This window comes from Gopherus flavomarginatus, chromosome 9 (assembly GCF_025201925.1).
Source record: "Gopherus flavomarginatus isolate rGopFla2 chromosome 9, rGopFla2.mat.asm, whole genome shotgun sequence".
NCBI classification, from domain to species: domain Eukaryota; kingdom Metazoa; phylum Chordata; order Testudines; family Testudinidae; genus Gopherus; species Gopherus flavomarginatus.
In genome coordinates, this window is record NC_066625.1 from 86,739,572 (window position 1) to 86,762,476 (window position 22,905).

Here is a 22,905-nt window from a genome sequence, read left to right on the forward strand (position 1 = left end):
TCCTCAAAATTCTCCTGCAGGGCCCCAGAGCTGCTGAGAGATGTGTGCTCTATTATTTTGTTAACTGGAATGTGAAAATACATAAACATTCCAGTTCTGGAGATCCTGAATTTAGGGAAATTTTGGGTCTGGGTCTAAATTCACAGTATGCTACTAGCCTCTTCTATTTCAGACTACACCAAAATCCTGGAATGAAGCATTCTCCCACACACCCTAACCTTTGAGAAAATTTTGAACCAAATAGAGTGGATCTCAAACAATTGAAGCATATCTGTATTTGTCATGGCTGTTTAGTTGTTGCAAACATACCCCAAACCAGGTGCTCAGACACTGCATTTGGGGACAGTATTATAAAAAGCCCCATGGCAGACAGAATCAGCCATTCTTGTTTACAGCATGTTGCTTCTAAGACTTGATTTAATTAGCAAAATAATGTGGTTTTTTTGTAAACTTATTGAGTGGTTTGAGACTTTGGACCTATTTAGTATGGGCTCCAGAGGCTAAAATCTGTATACTTACTGGTATTTTTCCTCCATGCACACACGTACTAGCTTGTTATTTTAGGACAGTAGTTCTCAAACTGGGGCTGCCGCTTGTGTAGGGAAAGCCCCTGGCAGGCCGGGCTGGTTTGTTTACCTGCCAGGTCCATAGGTTCGGCCAATCGCAGCTCCCACTGGCTGCGGTTCGCTGCTCCAGGCCAATGAGGGGCTACGGGAAGCGGCAGCCAGCAAATCCCTTGTCCTGGGCTGCTTTCTGCAGCCCTCATTGGCCTTGAGCAGCGAACCACAGCCAGTGGGAGCCGCGATCGGCCGAACCTGAGGACCCAGCAGGCAAACAAACCGCCCCAGCCCGCCAGGGGCTTTCCCTACGCAAGTGGCAGCCCCAGCTTGAGAACCACTGTTTCTGGATATCACCCACACCTGAATAACATGACCCAGAATATTCTAAAGCCAGACAAACAGGCAATACATTCAATATTCCTGTAATGGGAGGCAGGAAAGAGAAAAAACAAAGACAAGCCACTTCCTCAAGCTGACAGGACTAGGTTTCATGAAGGTAATGCAGCCAAGTAATATACCCTGAATCAAAGTCTACAGCTCAAACACTGATCTCTCTGCAGCGCATCCATGACAATAAGTTGTGCACTGGGGTTTACCTGCCTGATGCGTGCCTGTCACCATCAGGGTTCCTCCAATCCCCTTAAACAGATACAATTACCTCTCTGCACCAGCGCTGACCAACCAGTTTAGAATCTAGGAGGGAAATATGCCAGTTATGATGATAAAGTCTGATGGAAATTTAACTGAGATCCAAGTAGCCCTTCCACATATTCCTAAACATCTGAACATGTGAATATTGTGGACTCAATTAAAAACCTGGTCCCCACCAAGGCCTGCCATTCCTTCTCTAGTGAGTTCACTTTCCAGCAGGAATCAAAGGGAAGAAAAATGACTACTCAGTAAAACGAGTAAAGAATATGCTGATATAACTGAGTGAATTGGCCCATTCTATGCTCCTTAAAGCTCTTAATGCACTTGGACTCTTCTCCGTGGATCTACAAGCCTAAAAGGCATTAGTGTGCACTAAGGAAGTTGCAAGGATGCTGGGTCAAATTCCATGCAGCCCCACTGATAGCATATGAATAACTCACTTGTTCCTGAGCGGCTTCCCTTCTACTGGCCCAAAGCAGCTCCCATTAAAATCAGACAGACAGACTCACACTGGGAGTTGGACTGGGCCCTTAGTTACAAATGCAGAGAGTTTGTTAATGCAGCATGTTGGTAATAGTCCGGGGCCACGTGCTCAACCTTTCTTACAGTTCCGTTCCCGTGTTCAGTCACCAATGGATAAGCTGTAGCTAGTTCTTCCTAGAATGGATTTATCTCCTAGATTTTCATCATTACTGGATCGTGATTAGCGTGTAGAATTGATAAATGAAATTGTTTTCAGTTGTTAACTTCTGTTCACCATTCACTACACTTGCCTATACTGTAACTTCTGTTCCATATTGTAATTCAAACCCCATTTTAAAACACTCACTCCATTTTGTAAAAGCTTCCTCCAACCTTCATTTTTGCACACCCTGCTGTAATCTTATTAGTTTAGTTTAGATGTGTGAATGAGGTATGTATGAATGGTGGAATCAACCTCCAGCCCCAGCCTGTCCTGATGAGATAAAGTTCAAATACCAACGGCTGAAGACCTAGACAACAGCCCTAAACAAAGTAAGAAGCATCCACCCTAAAAAGAAAAGGAGAACAGAACAACAGAAGGAAGATCAAAGCCAGGTCCAAGGCTGAAAGTCATGCCTGCAATTGATGGGTGATCAATCTAAACCCAGAGGCAGCGTGACACAGCAAGACCTATAGACTTTGAATCCAAACTAAAAGCCTGTAAAAAAGAAGGGTGAGATGAGAGACTCTGGGTAACATTCTGCTGCCAACATGGAAGAACATCGGTGCCTGCCCAACACAGATCCAGCTCAGCCTTGTGCCCAGCTTTCCTGGCCAGTTAGCTGCCACAAGCTACGAACCCAAGCTGCAAAATCAAGCCATGAACTTAAGCTATCTTCAGGACTGGTAACTATGCAGCAGCTGCAGAACACCTGATGAATGTGGGTGTGTGTTTGTAAATGTGTGTATGTGTGTGTGTATAGGTATTAGGTATAATGTGAATGTGTGTATGTGTGTGTGTGTGTGTGTGTGTATAGCTATTAGGTATAATGTGTGTGTATAAGAATTAAGATATTAGTTATTAGTCATAAATTGTTATCATAATAAATGTGGCATCTTTGCCTTGTCCCCTTTAATAAGATCCTGCTAGTATTTACTGGTCTAATATAATTGGTATAACAAAAGGGCATGCATCTGAAAGAAGGAACCATTCCTTTGCCCGTTCCTCCCCATCCCCAATTACGATCAGTCCTTTAGATGGGAAATTTGAAACATGGCTCCCAGACAGCATTTCTCTTTTCCACTAAGAAAAACAGGGAATGACCCATAACCCAGAAAAGACAGATGTAAACTAGCAATTGTGGGCAATCAAAAGGAAAGATGTTTCCCAAAGGGGTAAAAATAGGTGCAGCCTGCCAGAACAATCTTAACTGTAGAAACCACAAATATCTAAGATTTATTGTACAGGTCCCCTTAGGATGATAGGGAGAAGGAGAAAAGGTTACCTAAGGTTCTGTTTTGTCATCTACACATGCAGTTACCTTTATGATCTATGCGCTGGAATGGCATGGGAATATTGAAAAGCCTGCTAGCATGCATGGCATGTCCAAAATGCATCCCCTAGGTCCTTCCAGAGCTAGAATAAAGAACTGGAAAATTCTTTCTGAATTCATAGGGCTTAACATCTGGATATTTCTGAGTTAGTCTCCAAAGAGGGATTCTTGGATTTAATTTTATTTTCTGAAATTAGTGTTTATAATAGTTGCAATTTCTAAGCTGACTGTAGGAGCCTTGGGAGCTGATCCTTTGGTCTGGTAGGTCTGAAAAGCGTCTCCCTCAGCACTATTGTCTCACCAAGAAAAAACAAGAGAGATGGCTGAGAAGCAACGGAGGAAGATATGAGTTTTCCATTTGTGGTGGTTGGTCTGCCACTGAGCATCCATGGATTTCTCTTCCCCATCTCCACCTAACCTACACATCTACTGTTTCTGGACCACTTAGGGGACACAATAAAGGAGCAACCCTCGGCCATCATCTTTGACCCAGTGTATGGTTTTGGGATCAGGATCCAGCACTCAGCCCTATCGGGAGAAGTGCCATTGAAATGCTACTCCCTGAAAGGGCTATGAAAAGTACTTGCGACTCAGAATTTGAGAAGATAGGCTGATTCTGAGTCTTTTATTGCTCAAAAGCAGCAGCATTTTCAAATGAGAATCTGCTAATTTTTCATGCAAAAATGGCTTTGTTTTGGAGCAAAAACCTCAACATTTTGAAAATGAGGCTGGGTGATCATCAATTTCCATGCTGAAACTCAGAGAAAATGCACATTTTTTTATGCTTCCATGTGAAACAGAACCTTTTCTGGAAAATTTGGTCTAAAACAAGACATCTGGGCTTCAAAGTGCAATGGAAAGAAATTGTATCTATTTTTCCTTGAGATCTTTTACTAATCTGCTCATCATTATTGAATGTCACTTTTTTCATATCCAAAGGCACCTAGAAATGCTTCTGCTAGGAAAAAAAAAAACATACAGGTGTGCAAACCAAGTCTGGTACACAGGAGGTGCAAGAGGCCACAAGCAAATGAAAACAGTGTTTGAAAGTAAAGGACTGATAAAGTGGTAGAGGAAAAACTAAGATGAAGACAAACTTAATTTGTGCAGAATTCATATGCCTTCCCCTCAATCTCTATATACAATAGGCAAACACACATCAGGATAGCACAGCAGCTCTCTGAATTACCATGCAGATACATGCATCCGACGAAGTGGGTATTCACCCACGAAAGCTCATGCTCCAATACGTCTGTTAGTCTATAAGGTGCCACAGGACTCTCTGCTGCTCATGCAGATGAGCACATCAATGGCTGGTGATGCAGAAAGCTTTGCATTGAAATCCTACAGGTTTGTGATTTTCCTGAAGCAGGAATTGAAAATGACACTTGGTTTATGGGTATAGCCATTGCTATCCTCCGTGCCAATAAAGCATAGTCTAACTAAGGGAATAGTGACAGTTGTAAGGCCCAATAGTATTTCACATTCATTCCTCTGCCCAGAGTGTTGTGAGATATCACAAAATTCTGCTTACCACTAGCCCTTCTGCATACTTTATTTCCAGCAACATTTCAGCAGCCAATACTTTACAACTTACCAGAAGTAAGAGGCAAATGCTTTCTGCCATTGATGAGCTACATTTCAGGTGTTCAAATGGGACAGCTCGTCAGCAGCATCTAAAATATGGCATTTTACCTACTTGGAGATACCAGCTGCTCAAACCATGTCAGAACTCATGCTGGGGAATGGAAAGGAACATTAGGCCTGATGCACTGTTACAGTTGGGTTGCTTTCTACCACACCGGTGGTGCCACGCAGATCAAAAACTGGCCACTGGAGGATTAACTGGGATGTTGTCACTCCTACCTCACCCGTCCTTTTCAGCTACAGGCTTCAAAGGGAATTTTACTGAGTAAGGTTTGCAGGGGTCTCAATTTATTTAATAATTTATATCAGTTAAGCAGGAAAGAGGGACAGAAATCGTAACTTGAATGAGTTTCACTGTTCTAAGTGAGTTCCAAAAAGACCTCCCATGCATGGAATAGATCAGTGTGCTTCAACAGACCAAACCAGAAAGCCAGACAGTCTGCTCAGTTTCCACAAGGTGTGGTTTGTGGTAAAGAAAACTACAGTCAAGTCTAGATCTTTCACCGCTAGTAATTCTTTTAGTGAAATAAAGACAATGCCAATATTATTTTATTGTTAGTACCTTTAAGGATGACTGAACTGGCCTTGGAATTGCTCTAAATTCTACTTAAACAATTAAATTGTTTAAAATTACTGACCTAGATCATTCAGATAGCTGTACGGCCTCCGGTCTGCAGTTTCTCTGTCAAGGACTTTGTTACTGAGCTGTTCAAAAAGCATGACAATGAGTTAACGCTGAAACCAACAACCCCACCACTCAAGATCTTGACCCAACTATACCATAAACCAAAATGGTAGGTGAATATTACTTCTGCCTCACCAACTCAGTTCTTTATATATATCATTTGAAAATTTGTAGCTACCATACGGGAAAAATCACAAAGGAAGGACACTTCACTAAGCAATGTACACAAGCATGTTGGAAAAATGCATGACTTCCTAGGGCAACCATTAATTATAAATCAAATGTTTGTGCAAATGGAGACACACACTGGCAGCTTCAAAGCAAACGATGAAGATGAATATAGCAAAAAAACCTACATAAGCATGCAGGCATGAGCTGTTTGGAATAAGGGGGATTTAATTATGCATCGATATATTTAGTTAACAGATATAAAAGATACAAGATTTCTCACAATTCAAGGAAAACAACATCAAGAAGAACAAGGCATGAAGCCACAGGCAGATCTGCCAACACAATCAGAAGAGAGTCCAGGGCTTCCAACCATACACCACTGCTGGAAAGTTTTATCTTAGAGACTGGCATCTGGGTCATGCCATGTGCCAAGGCTGCACTAGCAGCTGGCTTCTGTGCTAGAGCAGATAAAGTCTAAAAAGAAAACAGCCCATGGTGCCAGCAACAGAAAATAGTAGCGTCCGGTGAAGGCTGCTATTGTATTAAGCACGTTACCATATGCTCTTGAGTTTGCTGCCATTTCCAGACTGTATGTCAAGATAAGCTTAAACTGAGCCAGACTAGCATTTAGCCACAAGCCTGGTCTAGGGGGCACTGCAGAGACAACATGGCCCAGAAGAAGCACTGGAGAAATCGGTATCTATCTGAGGCATGACCTCCCTAGTACTGTTCTAAGGTGAGCACTTTGCACCAACCATTGAGCTGATGCACAATGCTCCCCCTGTATGTTGACCTGTGCAGAAGGATGACGACTCCATCCCCACACTGGAAGGAGCAGAGGAAAGAGTCCTTATGCACTCTGGTGGTTGTGCTCCAGGGCTCATTCACTTTCTGGGTCTCTGTATGCAGAGACGTTAGCACTATTGAATTTATGGACTTTACATTTAGAGCCAAGGTGCCTCTGGATAAACAGGAAGGGCCTGTGATTTGCTGTAGCTGGTTGGGAATTTTCCAATGACATGTTTTGTCAGAAAATGACGATACATTGAAAACAAAACTATCTGTAGGAAAAGGGTCATTTTGACATATCTCCTGATTCAAAACATTTCTCAAAAAAAAAAAGTTTTGAAATCTGTCAGTCATTCCATTTCAACATTTTTAAATGAAAATTTTGGGGGGTTTCAAAATTTCAATTAATTTATACAAAAAAAGCGAAAGTCAAAACTCAAAACAAAACCTTTCAAATAACATGATTTGAAATTTCTCTTGGATTATTGTTTGCAAACATTTTCAAGATTTTGGTAGATCCGGGGCCAGGAATTTTTTTTTAAATCTTGAAGACTCTCCTGGGATGGGAAAACTGTTTCCTGCCCAGCTCTAGCAGTTATCTAGTCACTGTGGGCACCATTTTACACAACACATTTATTTCCCATGCTCCAGTGTTTGACTTTAGTCCAGTGTTTCTGGCATTCCCTATAGCTAGAATGGAAATGACATGGTAAATTTCCAACTGCACGCAGTGAATCTGATATACAAGCGTCCATTTTAATTTCAAACTCAGAACAAAAGCTACCTCAGAATAAATTCTTCTATATAATAGCTATCGGTGTGTACTGAACCATATGTCGTGTGCTTAAGGCTAACAGGTTACTCAAGAAATGCATATAAAGTGGCACTTTAATTGTACAATCTGAAATTTGCTATTCCTAGCGTAGAACAAAACTTCACATGGTACTGGGTGAGTGCTCCTACTGCCGTAGTGAGACTGGAACTGTGCAAAGCTCATTCACGCTGAGTGTGATCTTATGTGTTCATAGCACCAGAATTTCACTTTGTTCTGGGTTCGAATGGATCCAAACCTCCATGTGAATTCCAGCTGAAACTGCCAAGTTTCACCTGGCCTCAGTGCAAAGATGTCTAAAGTCACAGTTCTAATGTGTAAGTATGAATTGGATTTGCCTGAAGGGCTCAGGGAACTTTCCTAAATCGTGGTTGAGTTTGGAGTTAGTAACAGCACATGGAATTGGATAAGACCCTTAGGGCTTGTCACTAGCAATGCACGCAACTCTGTACTGATGCTCCCTTTTAGGGAGTGCAAGGGATGCATTTGTATTTTTACTGGTGAGACTTAGTTTTGTGCAGTTAAATCTGTATGTATATGGTAGGGGCTGTAAGTAGGTTTAAAAAAAGACAGGTACATGGGAATCACAAACCCTGGAGCCATTTGAAGCGAGTGTAGCTCGTGGTAGAGGACAAGGCTGATGCGCACTGCTCCAGCAGGAGCTCCAGGAAGCCATGTGCCCGCCACATGCACCATGCTCCCCAGAGCTCAGGGGAGGCATGGCCACTCTGCCACCTCCGTGGCAGCTCAGCTAGCTGATGTAGAGGGGAGCAGGGCAACTGGCTCATCCATTTAGGTGCCTAGCCCTGTAGGGTCTTTCTGCTTGGGTGGGTCCAAGTCCTGCAGCCAACGCACAGGGGCACAAGCTGGGGGGACTCCTTACGCCATCTCCCTTTCCTCCTGCACCAGGGCAGGGTTGGACACTCTTGTTCTTAGGTTTTCTTGGAGTTTAGTTTAAGTGAAGATGTGTAATAACCATGGGCCAAATCATGCAGTTCTTACTCCCCCACACTCACTTCTAATTGTTTGCAGGAGTCCCATGTGTTTTATACAGAGTATCAACGTGCATTAGTATACACACAAGGAACTCACAGAATCACAGAAGTGCAGGACTGGAAGGGACCTCGAGAGGTCATCTAGTCCAGTCCCCTGCACTCAGTGCAGGACTAAGTAATAACGAGACCATCCCTGACAGGTGTTTGTCTAACCTGTTCTTAAAAACCTTCAGCAACGGAGATTCCACAACCTCCCTAGGCAATCTGTTCCAGTGCTAAACTACCCAGACAGTTAGGAAATTTTTCCTAATGTCCAACCTCAATCTCCCTTGCTGCAATTTAAGCCCATTGCTTCTTGTCCTATCCTCAGAGGTTAAGGAGAACAATTTTTCATCCTCCGCCTTGTAACAACCTTTTATGTACTTGAAAACTGTTAGCATGTCCCTCCTCAGTCTTTTCTTCTCTAGACTAAACAAACCCCATTTTTTTTAATCTTTCTTCATAGGTCATGTTTTCTAGACTTTTAATAATTTTTGTTGCTCTTCTCTGGACTTTCTCCAATTTATCCAGATCTTTCCTGACAGGTGGTGCCCAGAACTGGACATAATACTCCAGTTCAGATCTTATCAATAGGGAGTAGACTGGAAGAATTATTTCTTGTATCTTGCTTACAACACTCCTGCTAATACATCCCATCATGATGTTCGCTTCTTTTGCAATAACGTTACACTGTTGACTCATATTTAGCACATGATCCACTATAACCCCAGATTCCTTTCCACAGTACTCCTTTCTAGGCAATCATTTCTCATTCTGTGTGTGTGCACTCAACGTATAAAATACAAGAGACGATATCTACATGTACACACACAAACCTATAGTACTGTGGTTCTCTAACTGCTTTCTGAAACAGTTTAGCTGAAAATAAACAAGACGACATGTTACACTGAGTCCCCATATCTGGAGTTATAAAGTGTAGTATTGTGTACACAAATGGATACCTGGGCCAACAAATGCTGGTTTGCAAATCAGAATAAGGGTTCAGGCCATAACAGGTGTAATTACACCCATTAAACACACACACAATTTGGACTAATGCCAGAACACTAGATTTGAAGGAATAGAATATCCAAGTCAATTTTTTCCCTAATCTCTGTGAAAGATATGCTTTAGTTCTACCACAACTATTAATCCAGGGTAGTGCTATGACCTGTGCTAGGCACAACATCAGACTAGAGGATCACAATGATCTCTTCCGGCCTTAAAGCCTAAGACTCTATTAATCTAACATTAGATAGAACAGACAGAGCAACAGTAGCAATGTCTGTTGCTTTATTCTATTCCTTCAAATTTTCTGTCTACAAGTGTCTTGCTCAGCCAGCAAAGCTAAAATATGTTATCAGCCCATTAGTCATCTCTCTGCCAGGCTCTCAGCCTTTCTTCTCATTCCCTCATCCCCAAAAGATAGACAGAAGCAGAGACAAAGATGATAATCTTTTGGTTGTGTGTGATATTTCTAATCACAGTCATTCCGCCTGAGAACAGGTGATTGGGCATGCTCGCACCCGGGCTGGCTCCTCTGTGTACCTGGACTGCACTAATACACAAGATAGGAGTCATTCAGTTTTCATTCAGCATTTCCTTTTTCTCTCTCTAAACCAAGGAAAGCATTGACGGAGATGATCATATGCCATGTGCAGAAATGGTACAGTCATAACAAACACAGACAAGTAGCAATCAATCACTAAAAAGCAGATAGCTTTGCAACTAGGTGTGGAAGGATTAGATTTGTATTGGTAAATGTCAGTTTAACTGCACATATGAACCAATGAAAAAATATTCCCACAGATAATAATTGATACGTAGATAGGCAAAGTACGAAAAATGCTGCTAGAGGACTTCTTAGAGTTTGATTTAAAGATATTTCCTTTGTTTGTTTTGACATGTGATGTTGACAGTTTGTGATTTTTCAGTGTTGTTGTAGCCATGTTGGTCCCAGAATATAAGAGAGACAAGATGAGTGAGGTAGAATCTTTTATTAGACCAACTTCGGTGGGTGAGAGAGACAAGGGTTCGAGCTACACAGAGCTCTTCTTCAAGTCTCAGGAGGAGGGAGGGGTAACGTTTCCAGGTACAAGCAAGAGATCCCCAGCTGCTTAGCCTGGATTAGCCCTAAAGGGCATATAGAGCTTGCTAATTATAGAAGCTTCTATTACCTTTTGAAACTTAAAATTGTAACTCATTTGTGTATCTATGTTTATCTGCTTTAACCTTGTAAACAACTCTCCTGTTTAAGGAATCTTTATATAGCTTATTATAGGATTGGCTACAAGTGTTGTCTTTGCCGAGAGATCTAAGGTGCAACTGAACTGAGGCAAGTGACTGGTCCTTTGGGAATGGGGAGTAACCTGAATATTGCTGTGATTCTTGGTGTAAAGGACCATCTATCACAAAGGCAGGCTCAGCTGGGTGGCGAGATAGACTGGAGTATCCAAGGGGGCTGTCTGTGACTCCATGTTAAGGCTGTTATAGGGCCTGAGAAGTTTTCGCTAAAATTGCTTGGTGAAATCTAAGTATAGAACTAACAACCAATTTGGCATTTGCCCTCTCGTATTTAACAGTCTGCTCTGAGGTTAGTTGTCTGATATCTTCCTCCCTGCTAATTTTACACAACTGTGAAAATTTAAAATCAATAAAAATTAAAAAAACCTTTAAAAATAAGCCTCAATATTACCCACTGAAATTATTTTAAAAAAATCAATCAAATTCTGCCAAGCCTATTTAGAACACTGTAACACAGAAAAGAACCACACAATTTGGGCTACATCCTTATATGGTGTAAGCTGGCACAGCTTCAATGGCTTCAATGTCTGTTTGTACCAGCTGAGCCTGTGGTCCCCTCTTTTGGTTTGAGGCTTTGCAGTAGCAATGCCGAGTAATAAATGGTGATTTCTAATCCAGCTGCACCATTTGGGTCACAGAGTTTCATTAAAAGCTTTGTTTTCCCAGGGTTTTTAAATAGGTCTGGCAGAATTAGATTAAAAAAAAAAAGAAATTCTGTGGGTAGTATTGATATTCATTTTTAAACTTTTAAAATTATTATTGGATTTAAATTTTCACAGTTGTGGGAAATCGAGGGGAGGTTCAGACAATAACTGTTTAATGACAATAGACATTGAGATTCAAAAGATAAAAGCTTTAACACTGTTAAAATACAATTTGTCAAAATCACATGTCAAAATATGTAAAGTAAATATCCTTAAATCAAACCCTAAGTTCTCAAGCTGCATTTTTCTTACTTTTCTGGTTGTGTGTGTGTGTGTGTGTGTGTGTGTGTGTGTGTGTGTGTGTGTGTGTGTGTGTGTGTGTGTGTGTGTGTGTGTGTGTGTGTGTGTTGATTGACGCTTACTGGCATTCACTGATAAAAATCTAATCCTTCCAAGCCCATTTAAACTCAGCCCCCTGAATGAAAACTGGACATGAAGAGCTTTGGACCAGAACTGATTTTTTTTTTTTTTAAATTGAATAGTTTTGGGCCATTTCTGAGTTTCTACAATGCAGTAATTGTGTGAAGTCTGATTACAACTGTCTTTTTGTGCTACGTTAAGTTGTTATTTTCTGCAAAGATGGAATATTCTTTTCATCTTCCGTGGAGGGCAACTGTTTTTGGAATTTTTTCCCCCTTAAAGTAAATTTTCCCAATGAAAAAAATCCTAGCATATAAACTTATATAAGGCTGAAATCTAGTTCTTATCTGGGCAAAACTTCCATTGAGATCAATGAGAATCTAGCCCGAGCATAAATATCACTAGGACTATCTGGGCAACCATTTGCAATCTGACAAGGACAGAATTTTTCAAGAAGCTTAACGTTAGCTAAGTAGCAACATCCTGACCTCTCTCACATTCAATGAAACTGACTTTCTGCTGCTGCAGCAGCCTGCAACCTACAACAAGTAGGGGGGAACAGGGACATAGGACAGGGACTGGGGCAGGAGAGAAAATAGGCAAGAGGGTGGAAGATGGAGAAAATGCAGGGGGATAAGACAGGACACAGGTAAAGGGATAAGATGGGGGAATGGAAAGGATAAGGGAGGGGACAACAGGGAGCAGGAGAGGGAGTGAAAAAGAAGAGACTGGTAGTGAGAGGAAGGGAGAGATGGGGAGAGAGAGGCAGCACTAGAGAGAAAAAGAGTTCTCAGCCTGGACCAAGGTTTGTCCTCTTTTCTTACCCCTCCACCCAGGTTGTCCCCTGCCCTCTAATAAGGAAATCTTAGAAGAACAGCTACAGCTCCATGTCCCAAAGGCCTGCTGCCCCTTAAGAGTGCAGGGATGATTAGAAATCCAACTTTTTCTGGTCCAGGCATACTCAACACCCCAGGGAATTCCTGTCATTTTCTTCTTGTGCTTTTTTGCGCTCTGTCCCTGGGACTGTTGTGACCTCAGCCCGCACTGTAAATAGATATGTACTCCGAGTACAAAGTGTGCATATTTCACTGCAGAGAGCGAGGATGGCATCAGACAAACTGATTAGGAAATGAAAATCGTTAAGGTGGCTGTTAGGGGATTTATATGCTCTTTTGCTTTACTTGTCGAGAAAATTGCATAGAGAAGCAGCTTATTCGATGCCGGCCTAGCTAATACAACACTGTAGCACCTTCTCATGAATAAGTAAGATAGTGGGGAACCTAAAAGAAAAGCCAGGCCATATATTTTGACAAGTACTCTAAGAAAAATATAAAATCCATTGTTTTTCCATTTAAAACACTGTGATAACCTTTTAACTGAATGATTGACAGAGGGCAGTAAAGGAAAGGAAATGGCTTCCAGTCTGGTCTAAAATGTTCTCTGGGTTTTATTTCCTTCCAGCAGCTGAATATTTTAAGAGGCGAAGTGACAAACTAGCACTGCAGGCTGGGAAACCAAGCTAGGTACTTGCTTTGACCTTTTCAGAATTCATTGCAATTATTTCAGAAGGATTAGCTGGGAAGGCTCCCGCTCGTGGAGATGAACCTCAATTTTGACAACTATTAGCATTTGCACTTTCAATCTGGGGTGCAAAAGCATATAATATGGAGGGGGGCATCTGCATGTAAAAAATAATGCATTATTAACAAAAATCAATCAATCTATTGAAAAGGCAGTTTCATTATTTACATATCTGCCTTAACTTTCCGCAACAAAATCTGTAGAGCCAAATTTTCTATTATGTTGGAATGAGATTTTCTTTTAGTATTCAGGAGGGAGGATGCGTGCAAGCATTTTGCATATCCTTTACAGTAGTATATCTCTTCTTTTCTTAATATTGCCCTGGTGGCTTTCTGGTTAGAAGAGCTACATTTGATCAGAATGACATGAACCACAGCGTACCATCGCTTTTTGAGCAGACATCCCCAGTTAAATCAATTACGACATTTCCCTAAAATAATTGCTTGCTTGGTGTGGCCCCACAGGAAGAGGTATTCTCACCAATGAACATCGTCTAAATGTCATGCCTAGTTGTCACATTCTGAACCCTTTAATCACAGTGAGTAGTACCTTAGACTGTGACTATGTCCAATTAAAGTCCATGGGACTGTGTTGAGTAAGATACTCAACCTGAAAGAACCCCTACTGAGCAGCAGTGAGTATCAGCAGAGCTGCTGGCGCTGCCTTAGAATAGCATAACGTTCACCAAGGGGCTAGATAACATCTTGCAACTTTCCTTTACATCTGGGTATTCTGCACAGGGATCAATCAGTTAAACAACTAACAGTGAAGTTATATGGCTTACTGTATTTATGGCTCATTCATTTACTTTTGTTTTATTAAGAAGGGGAGATTTAAATTTAAATAAATGCCAGCAGAGCTATTTGTTAGTTTTTCCATGAAGTAAACTCAGATTGCTAAAACGTTGAGGTCTATTGTCCCCTTGTTGCAGATGCTGAAGTTCTAATTACCATGCACAGAGATCATGCAGATACACATATGGGACAGCAGACCTTTTTTGTGTAACTTAGGCTGAAGCATTAGGATTCTTCATTATTAGAATGTTAAAATCAGGCTGGGAGAAAGCAGCAGTCAAAAGGCATTACGTTGGTATATTTCCTTGAACTGATAAGAACATTGCTACATTGGGGTGCGATAATATCTACCTTACTGGAGCTGTTTCCATCCAGATTATTGGTAAAGAAGCGTGAAGTCACACCACATGACAGAGTGTGGTAGCTTGGATTGGAAAAACAGTGTATACTCCCGCTACCTTGAGATACATCTGGGAAGAAAACAAGTCATCACAAAATACTTTGGAAGCCATATAGATAATTTGGAAGTCGCAAATGGGTAATACACTTTAGGGAAGATCAGGTCCCAGAAACTGATAAGCACACACTAGTAGATACATCATAAATTTCCAGATCAGTTAAATTATCTTTTATTGACCTAAGGATGGTGTGAAGTTCTTTACTATTAGCATACAACTGATTACAAACAGCCACAAAAGCAAAATATTTAAGGGAACATGTAGTTTTATCTTTTTGAAGATCATCAATAAAAAATAAAACTATTTTCTGGTAGACAAAGTGCATTATATTTTAAAGATGAAATGCAAAACTTGGAGAATGGCAAGTCTATCGCACACTTTCTTCTATAGATTAAACCATCTAACCATTAATGAAAATAATATTTATGAAACATTTAATTACAACTTTTTATTATGAGTGTATAATATTAGAAAGAAAGGTCCTGTAAATGTCTGTACCAAGGGTTAAATATATTTTCTATAGCTGTCTTTGATCAAAGGCTTAAAGAAAGGAGTACTATACCACTGAAATGCAAACATCAGTAACTGTACTGGTGAGTTAAAGGCACATTTCTGTATTTCTTTTGTTAATTAAGAACACACTTATTCATTGTACAAAATATTTTACAAAGAGTAGCATGGTATCTATATTGGCAGTTCTCCTGTAAACACCAATCCAGATTTTTTTTTTCAGTTTAACAATAAATTGTTGAAATGTGTCTTTGAATAGCAAAGGAAAGGAGGATAGGTTAGAAAGGTTAAAAAAGAAACAGCACAACAGGCAAAGCCCTGTAAAGAGCAAACGGATTAGTTTTACCCAACACCTGCGTATTCGTGTGAACTTGTACTTTGCTCTGCTGACATCTTGTGGAGATCTAGTTTGCAAAGGATTCAGCTGTAGGGTTTCATCTGTACTGTGCACATAACAGAAGTGCTAGGGCAGAGTAAAGAGGCCACACATGAACCTACACCTTTGACAATGCAGACTTGTTGCTGGATCACCCAGAGCAATTTAGTAAACAGTTGATGGCAGCAAATATACTTTGGCTGCAATACAGAGCTGAATTCTTGCATTAACTGTGATACAACTGTTTCATTTCAGATATTTTTGTGAACCTATTGCCAGCAAAGTACATCACACCAGAGTATTGTGATTCCAGGCCTGAAGGATTAAAGTTGGTGTACTATATTCTGGTCACATCTTACACAGTGTTTTGTCCACAGGTCTTTGTATTTAACCTCCTTCAGATAAGATTTGTGCATTTGTCTTTAACCATAGCACCCGATAACTAAACTCTTTCCCCTAAGTACTCAGCTATGACAGTACGAGGGGCTATATAAGTATCTAAATATGTAGACAGACAGATCCAGAGTGAATATACAGTATGGGCAATGCTGCACATTGCAGGGGACTGGGAGCCTAGATGGCCTGCCAGGACCTTGCCATCTCTTAGGACTATAATTCTGTGACATTTACAATCAAATTTAACAAGACATGGCCACCACTGTGCGACTGCAAACAAGAACTGCAACTGGAGCACAAATGTGGTAGCCATTATGTGCTCATCAGAAATACAGTAGTTCACATACAGCCTTGAACCTGCTTTATTGAGAGACGGCATGTTCTCCAGGATACTTGGGTCTCCCCCCATTCTAAAGGACAGAGGATCTTTAGCTTTCACAGAGACAGCCTCTACAAAAGATCAGATGGGGCAGTACCCCTGACAGCTTCACTGAAGTATGTGTCAGTATTGTTTATGTCCCAGTTACAGACTTGAATCCATAACCTCCTGGCCTAGAGCTGAATGCAACCAGCTGAGTGATATTGACATGTAACCCTCACTGTTATCTCTGATGCCCCTTTTCATATCTGAGAAGAACCAGTAGCTAAAAGCAGCTGAAAAAGTGTTACTAGGCTGCCCGAATACCAAACTCAGTGCCAGATTAATGAATCTGAATTCACTGAGAGATAAATACATGAGTCTGAATTGCCAAAAACCTTTTCTTCCTTTACTACTGGCACTACCACATACTCAGAATGACAACTTCTCTGCAATTCCATTAAGTATCCGCATAAGCTGATTCACCTTGACTAGCAGGGTCTGACTTCTACACATTTGTTCAAGAAGCACTAATAAATGCTGGCTGAAAGTACATCAAGTGCAGATCAACTCCTGTCCCCATCGAAAAACAACTTATCTCAGGCAAGACTTGTATCCATTCCAAATGGTGAAAACCCAGGGGTGCTAGGCTACGATTAATGCACATTAGTATGGAAGGATCTATCCTGCTAAGGGGTCCATGAAGATCTCCACACAAGCATGAGAGGCTGGGCTCAATTCTGGAAGGTGCTGAGCATTTCAGCCCCAATCCAGTAAAAGCACTTAAACTGCATGAGTAGTCCCACTAATGCCTGGATCAGGGCCAGAGTGCTCAGCACCCAAAGGTGCTGGAACAATTTTTATAGTGGGGGTGCTGAGAGCCATTGAACCAAACTGTGAACCCTGTATATGATGGAAACCACTTCAGGCCAAGGGGTCCAGCAGCGCCCCCAGCACCGTAGTTGCAGCACCTCTATCAGCACCGAGCAGGATCAACACCAGCCCCCTGCCCAGACTTCAATGGGACACTGTACAGGCATAACGATCCACAGTCTTGGTGATGACAGTGGAACAACAGGAGGACACAAGGATCTGCTCACGCATGTCCCCTGGTGAAATCAGGCCGAAGAATTCAAAATGAGGCAGTGGCAGCCAGGCACAGAGTCTGGTAACAAAAGAGGGAATTTGGAAGCAATGAAATAATTAAAAAGCCATACACCAGTGTACTGTTTTCTTCCATCGCTTGGCCGTGATCCTGGGATAGGATCTGCTGCAGCAGACTTCTGCACTCAGGCAGAGACTCATGGGAACACATGGACTCAGACTGTGAGGGCTAGTGCTAGCAGATCACATGGCAGCATCAGGACCCTTACCTGAAAAGGTCTTTGTTATATTGTGAACTCTTTGCAGCAGGAGCGGGGTCAGTTTTACTTATCAGGATGGTCCTTGCACAATTAGGGGTTTTTGGGATGTAACTCACCCCTGAGTCAAGAGCCTCCACAGCCCTGGACACCACTTAGCCCTGTAGGACTTCGTGCTGGTCCTCACCCTTAGTGCAAACAAATGAACAAAAACCATGTAGTTGGAGGAATCCTTAAAATATATCATAGAAATGAAAACCCCTCTCAGCTCTAAAGCATTATGGGGCTGTTTATACTGCAATTAGAAACCAGCGGCTGGCCCATGCCAGCTGACAGAGGCTTGCGGGGCTCGGGCTAAGAGGCTGTTTAATTACAGTGCAGATGTTTGGGCTTGGGTTGGAGTCCTGGCTCTAAGATCCTATGAGGTGGGAAGATCCTAGAGCTTGGGCTGCAGTATGGGCCCAAATCTCTCCATTGCAAATTAATCGAGCCCTTAGCCTGAGCCCAAGCCCAGTAAGCCCAAGTTGGCTAGCACGGGCCAGCCACAGGTTTTCTAATTATAGTGTAGACAGACCCTCAGACACAGTAAAAATAACGTGACCTCCTATTACAGCTCTAGTTCTGTGATATGTGGTATAAAATACTCCACCAGAAGTGAGTGTATAGTTCTCATCTTTGGGCGTACGTACTTGCTTTCAAGCTTCGGGGAGAACTTCTGCTTTCAGATCCATGTGATGCAGTTTAGATCCAATATTTTGCTCTCCCTGCCTGGGATAGCTCTCTTTCCCATCGTTAGCCAGGCAGATCTGAGAGCAGAGAGTCTATTTTACTGCCACATTCTTTGTCCACTGATGCCCTCTGTTTTTATAATCTCTACTACACATGAGCGTGGATTTTTGGCCTCAGTAATGTTTAAAAGTCAAAGCTCTAATACCATCTTTCAGAACTAAAATAATGTGAGACTTTGGAAAGGAATTTCACTGTTTACTCTACATCTCTTGGAGCCAGCGAGCTGAAAGGGAGCAGACACAGACTCCAGACACAGGAGCAGCCCTAGGCCACTAAAGGAAACTAGCAAAATAATGGTCTTGGCATCACAATTTGTGCACAGCACACAGGATAGGAGCTGACCCACTTAGGGCTTGATCACGCAGTCTTTATTCAGCCAAATTCCCACTGACGTCCCTGGGCACCGAAGCTTCATACTTCCTAGCTGGTGGCAGCGTGGCTACGGCTAGGTAAGAAGCTGCTCTATATGGGTGAGGACAACTAGAGAGTCACTGTAGGTACCCAGGAGTGCGCAGACATAACCTTATCCTATTGTGCCCTCAATCCATGTACAGAATTCCAGTATCAGCCTGAGGTGTATGTGACATGAGTGGTGGCACTGAAGTCATAGAATCATAGAATATCAGGGTTGGAAGGGACCTCAGGAGGTCATCTAGTCCAACCCCCTGCTCAAAGCAGGACCAATCCCCAATTAAATCATCCCAGCCAGGACTTTGTCAAGCCTGACTTTAAAAACCTTTAAGTCCTATCATCAAGGTTCACTGCCCTCTTCCCACCACATGCCCCCGGCCCCACCACACCATTCCAGTTAGACTGCCAGCCTTCCCTATCTGTGCTCCTGTCTGAATCGCTAGCTCCCTATTTCCTTCTCTGTGCTCCACCTCCTGGCTTTCTGGGCTATAGAAGGAGCAGGCAGCAGAAGTTGCTGAGCATCCCAAACAGGTGAGAGAAGGGGTCAAAGTTCAGGGCGTTACAGACAGGCAGAAGATAGCTGGGGGAGGAGTTGACGGACCCAGTCGTAAGTGGGCAGGGAGTTGTATGGAGTCCCCATGTGTCACTTTGCATCAGGCCCTATGAAAATGAAGGCCAGCTCTGCAGAACTATTTTTGACACCAGTAGGATATTTTCACAAAGGGAGCGGATAGAACAGCCAGGTCAAACAGCATGGTATATCTTCCCACCAGCACATGGAGATGCGCGGTGAGGGGGGAACAGCACTGTTCTTGTGACCCCAGCGAAAAGGGTTGGCTGACCCTGCTCAGTTACAGGCTCTTGAGCAATAACAATTCTATTGTCAAAAAATCATACAAGGAAAAATTCAAAAATACTCAAACCCAGACCCAAACCTGACCCCCTCCCCCCAGCTCTAGCTTCCCCCAGACAGGATGAGATGGACTTGGAAGAACTAAAATACTTATTATCCAGTGTCCCTCTAGGGAAGCCTAGACAATGACGCCGAGCCCCAGTATCTGCTCCTTGGAACAACAAGGAGCTGGCACGTTTGCCTGTAACTGGGCCACCCTGGAACAGGGCAAGACTGTCTCGTAAAAGGATTTATTTTCTATCCTTGCACCAGGCCCCGAAGGCGTCCCAGACGCTGCAGCATGTGGAAGATGTAGAACTCATATATTTGTGCAGCAGCCTGGAAGTCACTCATCCCCATGGCCCTTTCCCTCTGCATGTGCAGCTGCTCAAGAGCTAGGCCAACAGGTATAAGTGACGAGGGCATAATGAGTCCTGGGATGGAAAGTTACAAGTCGGGGGGGGGAGGGGAGGAATGGAGAATGTGGTGTAAAGAAATTCAGCAGTCTGCGAAAGCAAGGTCTGGGCTGCCACAATCTTAACGGCTCTGTCTACGTGCCATGGGCAGAGGAGTTGTCTGTTAGGTGTAACTTGCAGGGGTGAGAGAGGCAGTGTTCACTCCCAGCACTAGCAGATCTTTCGACTTGATGAAGAACGTCCGACTGGGAGGCCATCAGGTTTAACTGAGAAGTTCTTCATTTGCAGCAAATCGAAGAGGAAAGGAAACGGGTGCAATTCTCACTCCCGTGTCTGGCCGGGCCAGCTCTGCCCAGCAATTTAAAACTACAGCAATATTCCTCTATTTTCCAATGTGCTTCTTGCACATACTTGGTGCCATTAATTATAAAACCAAAAAAAATATTAAGTTGATTAAACCTTCTAAAGAAATAAAAACCAACCTGAAAGAAAATGAATGTCTGAGAAGATCAGAATGTTCCTCTCCACTTATGAAGTCAAAGCCAGCCAACCCTCCCCTAACTATTCACCATCCGCCCTGTTGCAACACTTCTCTTATTGGGGGTTCACAGCTTGGCTCTTCCAATCCTGTTGAAGTGGCAAACTGCATGCCAAGCTGTGCTGGTCTCTGGCCTGATGGTCAGAGGAGCCCTCTTTGGCAACTGTCCCACACTACAGTCTACCCAAATAGGCAGCTCCATCAGAGAGATACGTACATTGTGACTAAAATCCAACAAGAGAGATAGGCAGAGGGGATCCAAGGACTATTGTCGGCGGATTTTATCTTGTAGCTACCAGGTGAGGAAGGCTAGGCGGACCAGAGAAGAGCTCAGACTGAGTGGATGAGAAGCCAAAGTCTGAAATGTTGCATATCATGTCATCTCATCTTCGGGGGTTAGTCTGGATGACCCTTGTGGTCAACTTGTAACCCTGTGGTTCCAGGATAGCCAAGCATGCACATGCCATCAGAACTGAAGTCTTGATACCTTTGTAGAACCCAGCACCTGAACACATCCAAGTTGTGAATGAGGCTGACCAACTCTGACTTTGCTGGACACGGACGGCCCCCTTCCATATCCTTAATAGTCCACAAACTGGCAGCAATTCACACCCAAAAGAATTCCTTTCACACAGGGCATGATTTCTCCATGTCACCATGGGGGCTACAGCAAGTCAGACACAGCAATGAGTAGCAGGACCCCGAGGGCAATACAGAACTGGTGAAAACACACGTGCTAGATCTATCTCCACCAGTTCCTGAAGCCTCTGTTCACCTCAGGAGCAGGAGCTCCAGTCTCTCAGCCATTTAAGGGACAAACCACAGCTAGAGGGCTAATGCTTATAGGGAACTCCCTACAGGGGGCAGAATACAACCTTCCAGCAAAGAACTCACCATGGAGCATCCTACTCTATATGAGTGAAGGAAGGACCGAGAGGGGGAAAAGGTCAGTAAAGAGAAGGTAAATTTCTCCAAAACCTAGCCAAGCCATCAAGAAGAGCTTCCTCCAACTACTGGAGATAAAGAAAACAAATAAGCAGAACTGTCCAGTTATTAACGCTTCCTTTAGACCACCACAAGAGCTTGGTTTTTCTCTCACACATCTTCATCAACTGGTAAGAGGATGGCAGACAGGGGCTACCGAGAAGAAGGTGACACTATCTTCTCTCCCAAAACAGAAGATGCCACTGTCAGATAAAATCCCACAATTAACACAGTCATCCCGTTCCTCACTTTAGTAACCTGGATCCTGCAGCTCCTCCCAGGGGAAAATCCTACTGACTTCAATGGGGAATGCAGTCCGTGTAAGGGCTGCAGGGCTGGGCCCTATATACTAAACACTGCACACACCATGCCATGGTCCCAGGCAGTATACTGTAGTTATTTTTTCGTATGCTATCTAGCTGATATCAAGCTGTGTGTTAGGTGTGCCCCCCAATCCCTTAGTGAGTGTAAAGCTCACAGCATTTGGAGGAAGAATATAGGTACAATTATTCCTGAAGCAAAGTGCTACATATTGTACACAACAAACTCATTTTTTCCAACTGAGAATAATGTGAATCCCCATTTGATTAACATAAAAAGACCCTTACCAGAAAGTGAGTAATCTGTATTAGTCATCCTCATGGCTGGAGTGTAAGATACACTTGGCATGTCATGCCCCTTCTCCTTCTGTTTCCGTCGATACCACACAAACAGTGCCAGCAAAACCATAATAATTAGAAGGAGAATAATAATTCCAATGATTGCTCCCACTGAGTGCCTCTCTGATCCGAGAGCGGGGCTAATTTTAGTATAGGGATTTAATTCTTCCATCATAAGAGCCGCTGTTAAAAATAATTCATAACACACTATAAATTGAATAGCACAGGTCATATTTCTAGGTTTATATTTTAAGAAAAGTGCTTTTTTTTTTTAAAGCACAGAATTTCATCATACCTTGATCGCACCTGATTCCTTTGAAGCCTGGACTACAGTAGCATGTACCAGTGACATGATCACATGTAGCATTATTCATGCATTCGCATAGCTGTTTGCAACCATAACCAAATGATCCAGGTGGGCACTCTGTAAGGATTGGAGAGAATCTTATTAGTTTTATCAAGGAAGGGGGAAATCTGAGCTTGACATCAATGGGGCCAGGATTTCACCCACAGCGTTCATCTTAATCTTTTAATCCAGGAAGTAAATATTCTACATTTATTGTTCCCTTGTACAACCCTACCAGTCTGTATCCACCATTGTCTCCTGTCTTGTAAGCTCTTTGGGGTAGG

The 22,905-nt window shown here is 42.6% G+C and overlaps 1 protein-coding gene across 11 annotated transcripts in view; it reads right to left on the reverse strand.

Moving 5' to 3' along the window:
- MEGF11 (multiple EGF like domains 11) overlaps positions 1 to 22,905 on the reverse strand; it is a 385,567-nt gene that overhangs the window by 23,301 nt on the left and 339,361 nt on the right. For 5 of the 11 annotated variants that reach the window (XM_050967532.1, XM_050967531.1, XM_050967529.1 and 2 more), the window contains 2 exons: positions 22,571 to 22,699; positions 22,225 to 22,458 (listed from right to left, as the gene is read on the reverse strand). In XM_050967532.1, the coding sequence (XP_050823489.1) occupies positions 22,225 to 22,458; positions 22,571 to 22,699 (363 nt within the window). Of the gene's footprint in view, positions 1 to 5,511; positions 5,579 to 14,478; positions 14,598 to 22,224; positions 22,459 to 22,570; positions 22,700 to 22,905 lie in introns of all 11 variants that reach the window. The other 6 variants (XM_050967528.1, XM_050967526.1, XM_050967527.1 and 3 more) reach the window with 2 other exon arrangements.